The sequence below is a fragment of the Pistacia vera genome, unplaced genomic scaffold (genome assembly GCF_008641045.1).
Source record: "Pistacia vera cultivar Batoury unplaced genomic scaffold, PisVer_v2 Contig309, whole genome shotgun sequence".
In the NCBI taxonomy this organism is placed as follows: Eukaryota; Viridiplantae; Streptophyta; class Magnoliopsida; order Sapindales; family Anacardiaceae; genus Pistacia; species Pistacia vera.
The window spans coordinates 816,626-831,548 of NW_022196123.1; the positions used below are offsets into that span (position 1 = coordinate 816,626).

The 14,923-nt window shown below is 28.3% G+C and overlaps 1 protein-coding gene across 1 annotated transcript; it reads right to left on the minus strand.

Annotated features, from left to right (window-relative positions):
* Window positions 1–306: 306 nt before the first annotated feature.
* On the minus strand, window positions 307–2,132 carry LOC116136061 (transcription factor CSA-like). The gene is made up of 3 exons (XM_031421778.1): window positions 1,667–2,132; window positions 1,101–1,502; window positions 307–983 (listed from the first exon to the last, which is right to left on the minus strand). The coding sequence occupies exons 1-3, from the start codon at window positions 2,130–2,132 to the stop codon at window positions 718–720; spliced, it is 1,134 nt and encodes a 377-aa protein (XP_031277638.1). The 3' UTR covers window positions 307–717.
* Between the last annotated feature and the right edge of the window lie 12,791 nt (window positions 2,133–14,923).

Sequence of the window (14,923 nt, forward strand, 5' to 3'; positions counted from 1 at the left end):
TGTTATTATATTTGATGAATATAGAATGTATATCTTTTTATGTACATATGTAAAAAATTATTAATTATAAAATATAGGTTAAAACAAAAACAAAGTGGGGTTGTTTAAGTATTGATGTAACCAACTAGTGACATCGAGTTAGTACCACACATGCGATGTGGTACTATTTGAACGCTCATGCAAATATTTTGTAGACCCCACTAAAATATATGCTATCAGGTTCAGGTGGGGCTGTTCTTATAAATATAATTAGACATATAATATGGTCAACAAAAGTGTACCAAACAGCATTGAAAAGTCATGAAAGTTAGGCAGCTTCATTCATCACTCACTAAACAGTATTTGCCTTTGTTCTTCACAATCAAAAATTCACAATCCCACAAAAGCCATTCAATTTTTAGAGAATAACAAAACCACAACTACAAGTCTCATAATATTATTATTATATTATAATAACTTAAACTTATAATTACTCATAACTCTCTCTCTCTCTCTCTCTCTCTCTCTCTCTTCTTCTCCTATTTTTTTACTCATTTTTTCTCATTTTCCATTTATGGAACTTAACTGTACATTCAAGACTGCAGAAATGACACCTACTGCAAGTGCAAGACTCTAGATTTTTGGCATTGGAGTGGAGACCAATGTCAATGTGCTTCTCTTTCACTGGCTGATAATTTCAACGAAGTTGTAATCTTTTTTTTCTTTTTTTCAAAATTTCTAAGAAGCTCCTACTCCAAGAAAATCAATGAAGGGCACGCTGATCTTCTTCTGATAAGTATTCTCAGTATTTTGCCCTGAGAGAGAGAGATTAGTGTCGGTGTTGGTTACTGAGTCTGTTGCTGAAACTTCTGAATTTGAATCTGATGAATGCCCAGATTGGTCCATTCCCATAACCACTTCCATATTACCTGCTTTGTAATATCCATAAAATTTGTCAACATCTCCAATACTTCCCTTTGTTATCTCCTTTTCTCCAGATGAACCTTTATCAATCAAAAACCCCATTAAAAAAAAAAAAAAAAAGGAAAAACATTTAAAAATCAACAAAACAAAACTATCAAAAACAAATAGAAAAAAAAATAAAATAAAATAAAACATACCCATCAGTGAGAACCTAGTGAAAATTGCAGGTGAAGGTTTAGCTGAAGAGGGAGTAAGAGAGAGATCAGTGATGGTTGAGGCGGATTCATTGCTTGAGATGGTTGATTCACTGGCGGCATTGTTGTGGATAATCATATTTTCAAGTCCAGTTTGAGAGGCAGAACTTGGCTTTCTCCTTCTATAAATGCTTGATTGTTCTCTGAGTTTTCTAGCCATTATCACATGCCAATGATTCTTCACAGCATTATCAGTTCTCCCTGGAAACAATCTAGCAATTAACGCCCATTTGTTTCCATACAATCTATGAGCAGCTAACAGCCTCTCTTCTTCTTCCTCATTGAATGCCCTCCTGTTGATTCTTGGATCTAGCTGATTGAACCATCTCAATCTGCAACTCTTCCCTGAACATCACCAACAAATCAATCAAATTTCTTTACTTTAATACAAAAGCACTTTTTTCTTTTGTTCAAAATATATTCTTTGGAGACATTGTCATAAACAATAGTCCTTGTGCAATGGACCCCTTTTTTTTTATCTTAATATCAAATATTATGAGTTGAATTACCTGATCTTCCTTCAAGATTCTCAGCAATTAAGTTCCAGTTTTGAGGGCCATATTGGGCAACAAGCTCTTTGAGTTTAGCATCTTCAGCTGGTCTCCAATGACCTCTAGCACAAAGTTTAGTGTGCTTAGTTTTGACAGAAACAGAGGTCTTAACTTCTTCTGTTTCTTCACCCAAGTTCAAAGAAAGCCCCTTTTTTTCACTCCCAAAAAACCCATCTCTTTCTTCAACTGTTCTCTTAGCTCCCCTGTTCTCCACTGGCTTAAAAGTAGAAGGGTTCAAAATCTGAAGCCCCATTACTGCAGGATTATTACTCTCTCTCCCCATGGGATGATGACCCACAACTGCAAAAGAGTTAGACAGAGAGAGTTGAGGAGGAGGAGGTGGAGGTGGAGGAGGAACAAAGTTCATGTCTTGATGAATTACACTGAAGCCATGAACATCACTCATCAAGTGTTGAAAACTCATTGTGAGTAATAACACAATGGAAAGAAAAAGAAAAAAAAAAACTGGAAATGGGATTAAAGAAGAAGGAGCTAAGACAATGTCAGAAAGAGTAAACAAGCAAGATTTTGAAGAGAGGTTAGTAAAGAAGAGAGACTAGTAGAGAAGAGAGAAGGAGAAGTTGCATTTTTCTAGTTATATAACCCAAGAAAGTAAGAGAGAAAATGAAAATGAAATTGGAGTGCGGCAAAGAGAGGAAGAGTTATAACAAGAACAAGAGGAAGTAGAAGAACGTTCAAAAGACGGGGAACAAGAAATAGTTTGAATGTTGAAAGAGAAAGGTAAGCAAAACAACCAAAAAGAAGAGAAGAACCCACACGATTCTTTCTTTCTTTTTTTCTAAAATCACACACTCTAATCTCTATGAGTCTATGTAAATAAAACGAGAATGAGGTCAGGGTGGTTATTTTGAGACTGATTTTTCTGTCTCTTTGAATTAACAAAAAGTCTGTGCATGCAACTCGAGAACCACTCGTGTGGGTGGTGGGTGTCTCTCTTATTTTATATATATATATATAATATTTATATATGTTAATGGTTGCTTTGTTGTTGGTATTGATGTTTTCATCTCTCTCTTCTCTCGGGGGTTGCGAAAAACCAGAATCCTTTTGTCTCTTTGTGAAACCCCCCGTTTGCTTTTTCAATGGAAAACTCAAACTAATGCAAGCACTCTTAAACATTAACCCCACCATCTGTCCTTCACATTATTTTCTTGTTTTAGATTCTGTTATTCTGTTTTGGAGTCACTTCTCCCACCCATTACATACATTTCTATGTATAATGTCCTATTATTCTATTAAATATTGTGCTTGTTGATCAACTATTTTTTCATTTATATCTAAGTCCTTGTGTTATAATTTATTTATATAAACTATGGGTATATAATTATCTTCCTTCCTCCTTAAATTTTTCTTGTTGACTTCTTTTAAATTTGAATTTTAACATAAAATTAAACACAAACTACAAACCATTTATAAAAATTATATGTTTCTAGTGATTATGGTCGGAAGAGTTTATTTTGAAATATTAAATATTATTTTTCTTAACTATGAACGTTGGCACATTCGTGTCCTTCTTTAATACAATGTATATATGGACAAATTTCATTAATCTCCCTAATGCTTTGGTGTAAGAGATTCTTCTTTGGGACTTACGTTTGAATAATGCTTAAATTACAATGGTAATTGTAATTAATTTAGATGTTCTAAGATTGTTTTTTCTTTTTCTTTTTCTTAACTTCCCACTAATAGACATACTATTTTATTTTGAGTAGAAAAAGTGAATATTTTTAATTATATATATAGTGCAATTATAGCTTGTGTACCATTAAAAAGATTCAATTTTTAATTACACTTCCTATTGTTAGCATTCAATTAATTATTTTTATCATTAATTGTTTTGATTAAGAGAAGAGATGGAGTAAAAGATCATTTGGTAGGGTTTCATCCAAATATAACTTATAAACTTAAAGCTTCTATCAAAAGATTTTATGTTTGTTTAGTTATATTTAGTGGGATTTTTAAGTAGTATAAATCATTTTCCACATTTAAAGTAATTTATACCATTTCAAAATTGAATTACTATTAAGATTTGAAAGCTAAAATAGAAGCACTTTATATTAGATTTCTTCCCTTGGATGTAAATAACTCTTCTGATCACCCATAAATTATTCTTAAATTTCAACCAAACAACTTTTTTTTTTTTTAAATTTAAAAAGCTTTTAAATTTAAAAAAAAAAAAAAAAAAACTTGGCCTTTAGATAAATCAATACAAAATACAATAATAATCAAATGATTCAATTATAACTTCAACTACTTGTTATTGACTAAAAATGAAGTTATTTAGAAAGTTCTTTAATTTATAATCATTAATGTACTTTGAGGAACATCTTTTACTCAAAAGTATATATATTTATGTATTTCAATTTAAAACACTTTTAGTTTATTTAAGATGTTTTTTAAGTACATCTTAAAATAAAACAAGGATTGTATTTGATTGAACATTGTTACTACTCAATTCCTTTCCTACTAATTAAATAAAAGTGGTTGGGTATAGAATATAGATCCCACTTAATCTCCTCACTTTAAATAAAAAGAATCTCTATTTCGTTTATGAAATGCATGCACAAGTAAAGGTTAGAACTCCAAAGTAACCACAGGTTATCTTATATTAGTTTCCAACATATCTTAATGGTAATAAACTTAAGTACATAATTAATATATATTAACCATAGGTTATCTTATTATATGTTAAGAATATGTTAAGGTTTTTAAAATAAAAGTAATAAATGTTTATCATTTTTTTGTGCAAAGTAAAGTTAATATATTTATTAATCTTTAAATTAAAATATTTTGTTTAAATAAAAAATAATATACCTAAAATATCCTTAATTATATACGAAACTTTACGCTTCTTTTAGGTGGTGACTCACTCTCATCTCCTTTTTCGTTATTTTTACTCATTAATTATCTATCCTCAAATCTTTTTTACTAGTGAAATGACTATCTCTCTTTTACATTCCTTTAAATTAATTTTCTATTTTAGTTTAAAATTAAACACAAGGCATGATTCATAATAATCCAATTAAGATATACTATTCTTTTAAAGAGTCACTATAGTAATTTTTTTTTTTTTTTTTTTTTTGTAGAAAATATATTAAGCTTTAATTAGTTACCATTAAAAGAAATCAAATGCCAATAAAAAACTAATCAAAATCTAATGACACGATGCATTGCCTAATCATATGTCATACCTAACATCAAATTTCAAGCTTGTTATGTTCATGGTTTTGTTAAGTCTTAAGCAAAAGTTAGAGGGTAAGCTTTCAATCACCCTTAAAACTTTTTTTTTTTTTAAATTTTGTATGATTAGGTGTTTGGACCAGCTTGTCCGCACCTCGACTAGCCTCGAAACCTATTAAATATTTCAAGGTCAGATACAAATATGATATGTGGCCCAATGTTCAAATCCAAAAAATTAATGAGATCACCCTCAAAACTTATTCTCACCACCCTATTTCAAACACAGTTTCAAATCAAAAATTTTAAAACTAGATCTATAACCCAAATTAATTCAATATACCTAATATAAAAATGATATAAAGTTTTTATGAGCTTTATGACATATTCTAAGTACTTTTCAGAAATAAGTTCTTTTTTTTTTTTTTTTTTTTTTTTTTTTTTTTTTTTGTGGTTCATTTATATTTATTAATTTAGGAATTTGTATTAGTCATAATCTGCATTTTTTTTTTTGGATTTTGAAAATAAATTAGAGAATTTTAATATATAATTGTTAATAAACTGTATTTAAAAGCTTTGGTGTTAATAATATTTGAAATACATATTAGTATCAATCACTAACTACTTGTAAAACTCTCAAAATTAAAATAAACAATATCTCTAAATCAATCCACAATTATTTTATTAATAATTATTATCGATTCATATAATTATTTACCAAAAATATAATGAACCCTATTTTATTGGCTAACAATATAACAATATAGAGATTCATACGTACATGAAGGCACTCGCAAATGTTCGCATCCATGTTATGCATTTTGAACAAAAAAGGAAAAGATAGAAATTAAAATTAACATGGTTGGGAAAGGATATAAATAATTATAATGCCTTAGAAAAATATAAGTTAAATTAGAGAACAAAGTGAAATTTAATGATGGGATTGACAGGGTTGAAAGATATAATTGCAGGTGTTGTGGAGAGACACCAAAACCATTTGCTTCCTAATTCTTCATATCACTTATCTATCACTCAGATCTCTTCATCATTAACCCTAACACGCTTTCTTCTTCTTTCTTTTTTGGGTAAAATCCACTTTCCCAATCTACTCTTATTAATCATCTTCTGCAAGAATAACCCCTGCCTATAATCAAACCTATTTCATTGAAAATTTCACCTCTCCGCTTTCGAAGTAAATTTTATTCAGTATTTTTATTATAATTACGAAAAGAAAAAAAAAAAAAGATCTATTCCAATAAATTATCTTTTCATTTGACACGATTATAAAGAATTTATATAAAATTTTGTCATAAAAATATATTAGGAGACAAGAATTTTTTATTTACATTTTAATTGAATTCTTTAATAAAGTATACAAAAATACTTGATAATACATACTAATCTATTTGACAAACAAAAATTTATTTGTTATGAAAAATAGAAAAAAAATGGTTATATTTTATATGTCGGTTAGTTTGCAAAGTAAATTATATCAAGAGAGAAAAGTAATAAAATTAATAATTTTCTTTTGAGTGGGGTCACTGCCCACTCACATATACATAGATCCATCCATGAGTGAGATTAGGAATTACAATTAATTAAATATTCGTATTTAGGTTGAAAAAAAAAACCTATTTTTTTCCTTTTAATATTAAAATGCTACCATAAGTTTTGTCACCCTCAATGTCGAGCAAGCGAGTATATTAAGTGGTAGTCATCTAGTGCATGGTTATCAAATCGTGTATCATATCATGTATCGAAAACCTAATTTTTTGAATCGTATATCGCGTATCGTATCGTATCGTAGATACGTTTTTCTTTAAAAAAATTAATAAATAATCAAAATTTTCTAAATTAATATAATCCCCAATTAATTAAAGAATTTTGTGGCATTATTGACTTTAAATTACAGTATTACATAATCAAATTAATCACAAAATTCCAGATCAATGTCAATATCTATATCTCCACTTATATTATTATTATCATGTAAAATGGGCAATACATATTCCTCTTTACTTCTCCATGCAAAATAGTAAATTTAGACAAGTTTTAGTGAATCGGGTTGGGTGACCCGGTTTCGACCTGAATTTTTTTTGGACATTTGACCCAAATTAATAAAGTCGTATCGATTTATCGATATTTTTAAGGATATGAATGGATACGTATCATACGTAGGATACATATCAACGTATCGAATGGTTTAGGATACACCCTCTGATACGTATCGTTGGCGACCTGTATCGAATCATATCGTATGATATGTATTGGATATCGTAGGATACTAACAACTATGATCTATGGAGTTTGAAATTGTCTGACTCTATTAGGAGTTACAAATTAAATCCTTACAAATAAAGTCAATCAAAATTGATTATAATAATATGTGTTTGTTCTTCAAATGGTTTCAAAAAATATTTTTATCATAGTAATACAAATAGTACCATTTATCCAGAGTGTACTAGACCAATAGATGATGACTAATTTATGACAAAATTTATATAAAGCATTAGAAGGAGAAAAAAAAAGCCTATCATTCGTATATACACCAGCTACCATTATTTTATGCGAAAAACTAATATTTATTTATTTTCATTTTTTATTATTTTTGAAACAAAAAGCAAACAATAATAAACAAGCCCCTAAAATTCCCCCATAGAGTGAAAGATAACAGTAACAGCATAAAGGTAAAAGGTGAATTTTATCCAAGGGTAAAGCAAAGGAAAGGTAAAAGAATAAGGGCAACTGAATTTAAAAAAAAAAAAAAAAAAAAAAAAAAAAAAAAAGGTGATGATTTCATTCTCATAAATCAACACAAAAAAGCAAGCAGAAGGCAATGAAAGCAGAGAAAAGATCCGACTGAAACAAAAAGATCTCGTTTTCATTGCCCCGAATCTGTAACAGAACAGAACCCCCCTCCTAACCCCACTTTCACAAGTAACTTTTAATTAATAGTACGTTTCGTAATTCTTTTAATTATTATTATTTTATTTTATTATTATAGCCACACGCGTGAGCACAGACAACCGTTTCAATTTTTTAATTCAAGTCAGTTACTTTTATTAAGAGACCCCCTCGTGCGTGCGTTTTGTTTCTTCTGCAAACCGTTTTAACTTTTTCGATTTTGGTGTTTTGTCATGTGATCAACAGTGTTTTTGAGTACGTTACACGTGCGCTCCACACGTGTATGCTGATGAGAGGAGTGACTCTTTCTCACCGATCCGTTTTAGGGGAAAGAAACCGTAACGAGATTTGAATGTGGGTCCTGTTTGCGTTGGGAGATTGTTAAGATATTGAAATGACTGTATTATCTTCAACACACTAAAATGAAAAAATGATAACAATACCAAAAAACAAAGACTAATTTAATCTAAATCAAATTATTTGATTTAATCATTAATTACTTTAATGGGATTTAAGATGAATTCTTTTAGTAGATTAAATAAGCTGAAGCCCAAAACTATATACAATAAATAATGTCAAATTTCAAGTTAAAAATCATCAATAACTTTAATGAAATTAACGATGTTTGATTATCTCTTCATCATAATGTAAGTTCTCTACTATACTTATAACTTCTTCGTTATGAATAAATTAACAAGCTAGTGAAGGGATTTATTGGTCTAAGCCTTTTGAGGATCAAAGTCACTGATTGCACGCTAAGTATTGAATTTAAAAGAAATATTACTATTGTCTATAGAGTGACATCCAACTATTAATAGTGTTATGGATTTAAGAGATGGCATAGTTCTTGTGGTGAAATTATTCAAAGTGTCTTGTTTTCATTTTAGCGCATAAACCACATATTCTTTATCTTACACCTTGTAAATGTAATGTATCCATCTTGATAATGTAATTTGTTGGTTATTGATGAACTTGGTGGCCGATGACACAGAGCCACTTCCCATTATAGAGATGAAATCATCAATCCATGTAGTAATTTATGTAGTGATTATACATTTTAAATAAAGGAAAATGGTATTATCGTTTGGCATTAAGTGTCCAATATTTAGTTTGTATTTGGAAATTATCAATATTTCCCCATTATAAATGGAAATATCTTTTAATCAACTTGGAGTTTTCGAAATAATAAAGCAAGGAGTGACTTATGTTTTGTATCAAAAATATCATCAAAGTTTTCAAAAGAGGTAACTATCATTTTATTTTTTAAAGTCAATAAATAAATATGGAATTTTCAAATCATTCACAAAAGACACAGCTAACAACTAGCTGTTGTTACACTTAACCATCTAGCTATCAAAATTTTGAAAAAATTAAGGAAAATAAGTGAAGTTTATGTCCATCGCTATATATTGTATTCAATAAAGATTGACTCACAACTCAATCTCACAAATTCTCTCTCACAATTTTTATGTGATAATTTTCAGGTTTTTACTAATGAATTTTGAATTTTAGAAAATAAATCAGCAAAAAACTGAGAATTACCATTTAGGGGTTGTGAGATTAAGTTATAAATATAGTATTTGTCATATCTTATTTATTTTAAAAGAGTATTATTAGTTATACTTTTCATATTTATATATTCAATTTTGTATCCAAATAGACGCGAAGTTAATTTAAGTTGTTCATCTGACAACATTAAATTACCTTACAAGATTCACATAATACTTATAAATAAATGTCACATCACTAAAAATATAAAATGCGAAAAACAAATTTAGAATGGATAACATTATTCTTATTTAGAAAAATAGTACACTGCTATTTAAAATTGTTTGTTAGTTGTTGATTAATGTGGGAATTGGACACATAAATATTTTCTATGTACAGTTGTACATGTTGAATATATGATTTGTGGATGTTGTGTTTCCTTTCTAGTCAATATTAATGAAATTAAATTTTCAATTAGCGAGTACCTTAAATTAGTTGGTGGATTTGCCTATTTTCTATATTCATTCAATACATTCTTCCACTTATTAGTTTAAGGTTCTAGATATGGTTCTTTTTCTTTGCTTTTATTTTTCATATGGTACTTCTTTGTATCCCCAAATTTATAAATTAATACCTATTAATTAAAAGTATTCAACCCTAAACACTTCTTTATACACTTACACGATACCTTACCAGCTAATTAATTAAGCTAAGTGCTACTCTCTTTAAGTTCTAATGTTAGTTTCATATTCTAAAATTTATTTCATCAACTATTCTTATAAAATAGAAACTTATGCATGGACATAGTCAGGATTTTGGTTTAGGAGGGGCAAATTTANAAATACAATAATAATCAAATGATTCAATTATAACTTCAACTACTTGTTATTGACTAAAAATGAAGTTATTTAGAAAGTTCTTTAATTTATATATAATATAATGTACTTTGAGGAACATCTTTTACTCAAAACTATATATATTTATGTATTTCAATTTAAAACTATAAAATAGAATTTAAAACACCACTTTTAGTTTATTTAAGATTGTTTTTAAGTACATCTTAAAATAAAACAAGGATTGCTTATTTGATTGAGCATTGTTACTACTTCAATTCCTTTCCTACTTAATTAAAAATAAAAGTGGTTGGGTATAGAATATAGATCCCACTTAATCTCCTCACTTTAAATAAAAAAGAATCTCTATTTCGTTTATGAAATGCATGCACAAGTAAAGGTTAGAGCTCCATAGTAACCACAGGTTATCTTATTATATGTTCTAAAAAGGTTAAAATTAGAAAGGAGAGATCAAATATTTCCGACATATCTTAATGGATAAATAAACTTAAGTACATAATTAATATATATTAACCATAGGTTATCTTATTATATGTTCTAAGAATATATGTTAAGGTTTTTAAAATAATAAGTAATAAATGTTTATCATTTTTTTGTGCAAAAATAAAAATTAATATATTTTTTAATCTTTAAATTTAAAATATTTTGTTTAAATAAAAAATAATATACCTAAAATATCCTTAATTATATAAGAAACTTTACGCTTCTTTTAGATGGTGACTCACTCTCAATCTCCTTTTTAGCCATGTTTACTTATTAATTATCTATCCTCAATCTTTTTTACTAGTGAAATGACTGTCTCTCTTTTACATTCCTTTAAATTTAATTTTCTATTTTAGTTTAAAATTAAACACAAGGCATGATTCATAATAATCCAATTAAGATATACTATTCATTTAAAGAGTCACTATTAAAGTATATATATATTTTTTTATAGAAAATATATATTAAGCTTTAATTAGTTACCATTAAAAGAAATCAAATGCCAATAAAAAAACTAATCAAAATCTAATGACACGATGCATTGCCTAATCATATGTCATACCTAACATCAAATTTCAAGCTTGTTATGTTTATGGTTTTGTTAAGCANTTCGTTTGGTTGGATTTTGGGAATACTACTTTTAGTATTCCCAAAAAAGTTAAACAGTAAAATACCCAAAAACTCATAATATTATTCAACTTTTAAACCCCCTAAATTTGTTAATTTAATTAAATACCCCTAAATATTTTTAATGTTTTTGTTACAGCGACTCCGGCCACCCTCCGGCGGTGGTGGTCGGCTGTCCGTATTTGAGAGTGGGTTGAAGGTGTTTTTGTTAACTTTTAATGTTTTATTATAGGGGGTGTTTTGTAAAAAAACAAATATAGAGGGTATTTTATTAATTTGTAAATCTTACATCGTAATACCCGTCCAATTCAACTTTTTTTTAACTTTTTTCAAAAAACTTTTCCCAAAAACCCAAAATTTTGAACCAAACGAAGCCTAATATTTTATCTCTAGTATTCTATTAAACACATTCACTGTTGACCTAGATGGGTTTGCATATTTTGAAAACATTTTTAATTTTCATAATACTATATATATATATATATCAAATAAATGTTTAAAATATTTTATCTCAAATATGGTTTTCCTTTATGACAATTATAAATGAACAATATGTTGATTTAACAAATGATATGGTTTAATCATAACACATCTGAAATGAAAAATTTATATAATATTACAAAGTGTGTATAGTATTACCGTTTGTCTAATAATCAAGAAGAATTTTGTCCATAGAAAAAAAAAAAAAAAAAGAATGAAAAAATTTAACTGAAATTGAAGACTTATAATGAGAATTTGTCTGGTATTTTAATTTTTTTTTAAAGATTAATCTAGGCTATTTTTTCTACTACTTTTTAAAAAAAAATTTGGAATCCAGGAGGGGCCTTCCTCCGTTCAAGAGCATATATATGTACGTGTTGCCATTTTCTTTCATAAATAAAATCAATCACCTTCGTTTTCTACACAACATACACTACGTCAACATGAAATTCCAGATCAATTAATTAAAAATATGCATATAATGAAAATATTTTTACATGCCAAATCACATGGGTGAGGTATTAGAAAACATAGACCTATAAGTACCCAAAAATTCTAAGCTAGGGTGGCAACAAAACGTGATTATTAAATAGAAAGTGTTTTCGTGAAACAATCCAAGAACGTTTTCTCCAAGGATTGCCCACAAACTAAGTAAATTAGGCATTTATGTTATCTTCTTTTTGGGAGCAAAACGACATGGAAAGCAGCCTTTGTTGAAAGAAGAGGCACTAGGGAATCTCTCTCTATTAACAACTTTGTTTTAAATGTTTGTTTTTGTTTTTCTGACTAATCCTTTTTCTAAAAGAATATAGGTTGATTAGACTTCCCGCGTTATATAGAAACAAAACAGTTATCACATAAATATCAACAAAAAATAACAGCAAAATCAGCAAGGTAGGTCCTTGTTTCCTCCTTCAATTATATCCCATTTGGAATCTTCCAGGTTTCAGCATCGTTATAACTAAGAACCCCTCTTGTGATCTCGTTATCAAATATGAATTTCTATTATCAACCATCTCCATCAATACAATAACTAAGAATCAATTTAGTTAGTAGTTTACTTACATAAGTGAATCATATTAAACTCTAAGAAGGTAATTATATAACTTAGTTTAAGTTTATAACAAAGGAATCTAAGAAGGTGGAAAGAGAAAATATAGATTAATACAAATAAAATACCTTGTACCGTTAACAATGTTTTAAGTTTATAGTGAGTCATTTTCTGGTGTCCCACCGGCCACCACTAGATTCTTAGGTCTAATATTTGGTTTTTAATTTCCGGCTGATAGCTGACTCTTATTTTGTTGCATGCATGAGTGAATCACAATTTTTTTGACCCTATATTGAGACTTAAAAGACTCTTGAGGTCACAAAGTTTTATTTTATTTTGTATTCATTTGGTGTGAATTAATTGATGGGATGGGTACATTTAACTAACCCACCATGCGCTAATTAAACTAAACTACTAAAGCTGTTACATAATTAATTAATTAAGTTTAATTAGTTATAATAGTATCTTAATTCTTATACTCTTTGATAGGACAAATCTTGACTGTTATGGATACTATAGAGATCATAGTGATGAAACTATCAAGAAAGGGTATTAGAAAATCACAAAGACTGTTTTGGTTGGTTATGTTACTTAATTAACCAAGAAAAAAAAGAAGAAGAAGAAGAAACTTATGCTACGATATAAGGTACCGAAAGATGCTTTTGAACCATATCACTTCAATAAGTTAGGATTGATTAATATAATGTAAACCCAACTTTCGAAGATAAATAACTAGACTAATGCATTAACTTTTCTTTGCAGCAGTCCTTCACCACAAAGAAATTAATTTATTGAACAATAAATGAGATGAAACGAACTTCTAATCACGCGATATAATAGTTTAATTCATAAGAAAATCATGTATGAAGAAATTAAATAAACTTGTTAAGAAGAATGAAATTTAGTTAACCAATTATTCTATGCTGGCTTTCAAGCTTTTTAGTTTATAATATGGTTGAGTTAATGAAATTTAGATCTTTTCATATCATCTCAAGAATCAATATTAACTTGAAAACTGATTATGTCGGACCTATTCAATATTAAAAAGATTGGGACTAATCAAAGGAGGATCTACGTTTTTAGTTAACGAGTGCGATCCCGAATTTTGATCCTATCGGCGAAAAGATTGAAAAAATAATAAAATAAAATGTAAGATAAATTCGATGAACAAAAAGATTCAGGTAATGTATAGACCTCAAAGACATTGTTGTGATTATTTGGTTATATTTCCAAGGCTCTAAGCTATAGCTAACGACCAAGATCTTGGTTTCTTGTCTCTTGTTCTTCTCATCAAAATCCTCATTGCATTTCCAAGAATTAATGTATCCAAAGAACAAAACCCTTTTGTTTAATATTCACTAAACTGCTTAAAAGACATTCAAATTTAGGTGAAATTGTACATATCCCATAAGCCAAACAATGGACTCTCAGTTCGAGGCCGGCGTAAATTTCTATGAATAACGTAACTAATTAAGTATGATATCATTCTATTAGACAAATTTTTCTCGTTGCAAAACGAACCCTCCTGTCCTGTACATTTAAAACAATTTCTTAGTCTTAATAAATTTAATTACCTGGTTATAACCAAAGTGCAGTCACAATCGAGGTAGTTACAAATTTGCAAAACAGATTGATACAGAATAAACCAATTATTTAAACAATTAATTTGTATGAATTTATTCTAGTGGAGCCCATGAAAAGATATATTTAATTTAAATGATTGAAGACTTATAGTATATGTCAATTGTGGGGTTGATAAAAAAAGCTATGTTGGGAAAAAGATTAATAAGTCCGCATCAATCACATTTTCCTCCCTTTAATTTTTTGACTCAGATTAATTTGGTTTTCCCACATTCATGCACCTTTAATTTGTAAATATTATCGTTCTTTTTTCATTTTTTGCCTTGTAATAGAAGATTTTCAGATGCCTTTTGTGACAACTATTTCGAAATAAAAGTTCTATTATTTTAAACACTTAGAACTTTTTTTATAAGCACCACAATGACTGAAAAATGATATTTATATCCTTTTTGTCTGATAATATTGGTGCCAGTAATATATAAAATTCTATTGATCTGATCATAAAAGATATATAAAATTCTGTAAAAAAAGGTGTTAGTCTCAATTGAT

Coding starts and splice junctions, on each gene's coding strand:
- LOC116136061 (XM_031421778.1), bottom strand. CDS start 2,132: ATGAGTTTTCAACACTTGATGAGTGATGTTCATGGCTTCAGTGTAATT. Junction 1,503..1,666: donor GAATCTTGAAGGAAGATCAG/GTAATTCAACTC, acceptor GGTGATGTTCAG/GGAAGAGTTGCAGATTGAGA. Junction 984..1,100: donor CACTAGGTTCTCACTGATGG/GTATGTTTTATT, acceptor TGATTGATAAAG/GTTCATCTGGAGAAAAGGAG.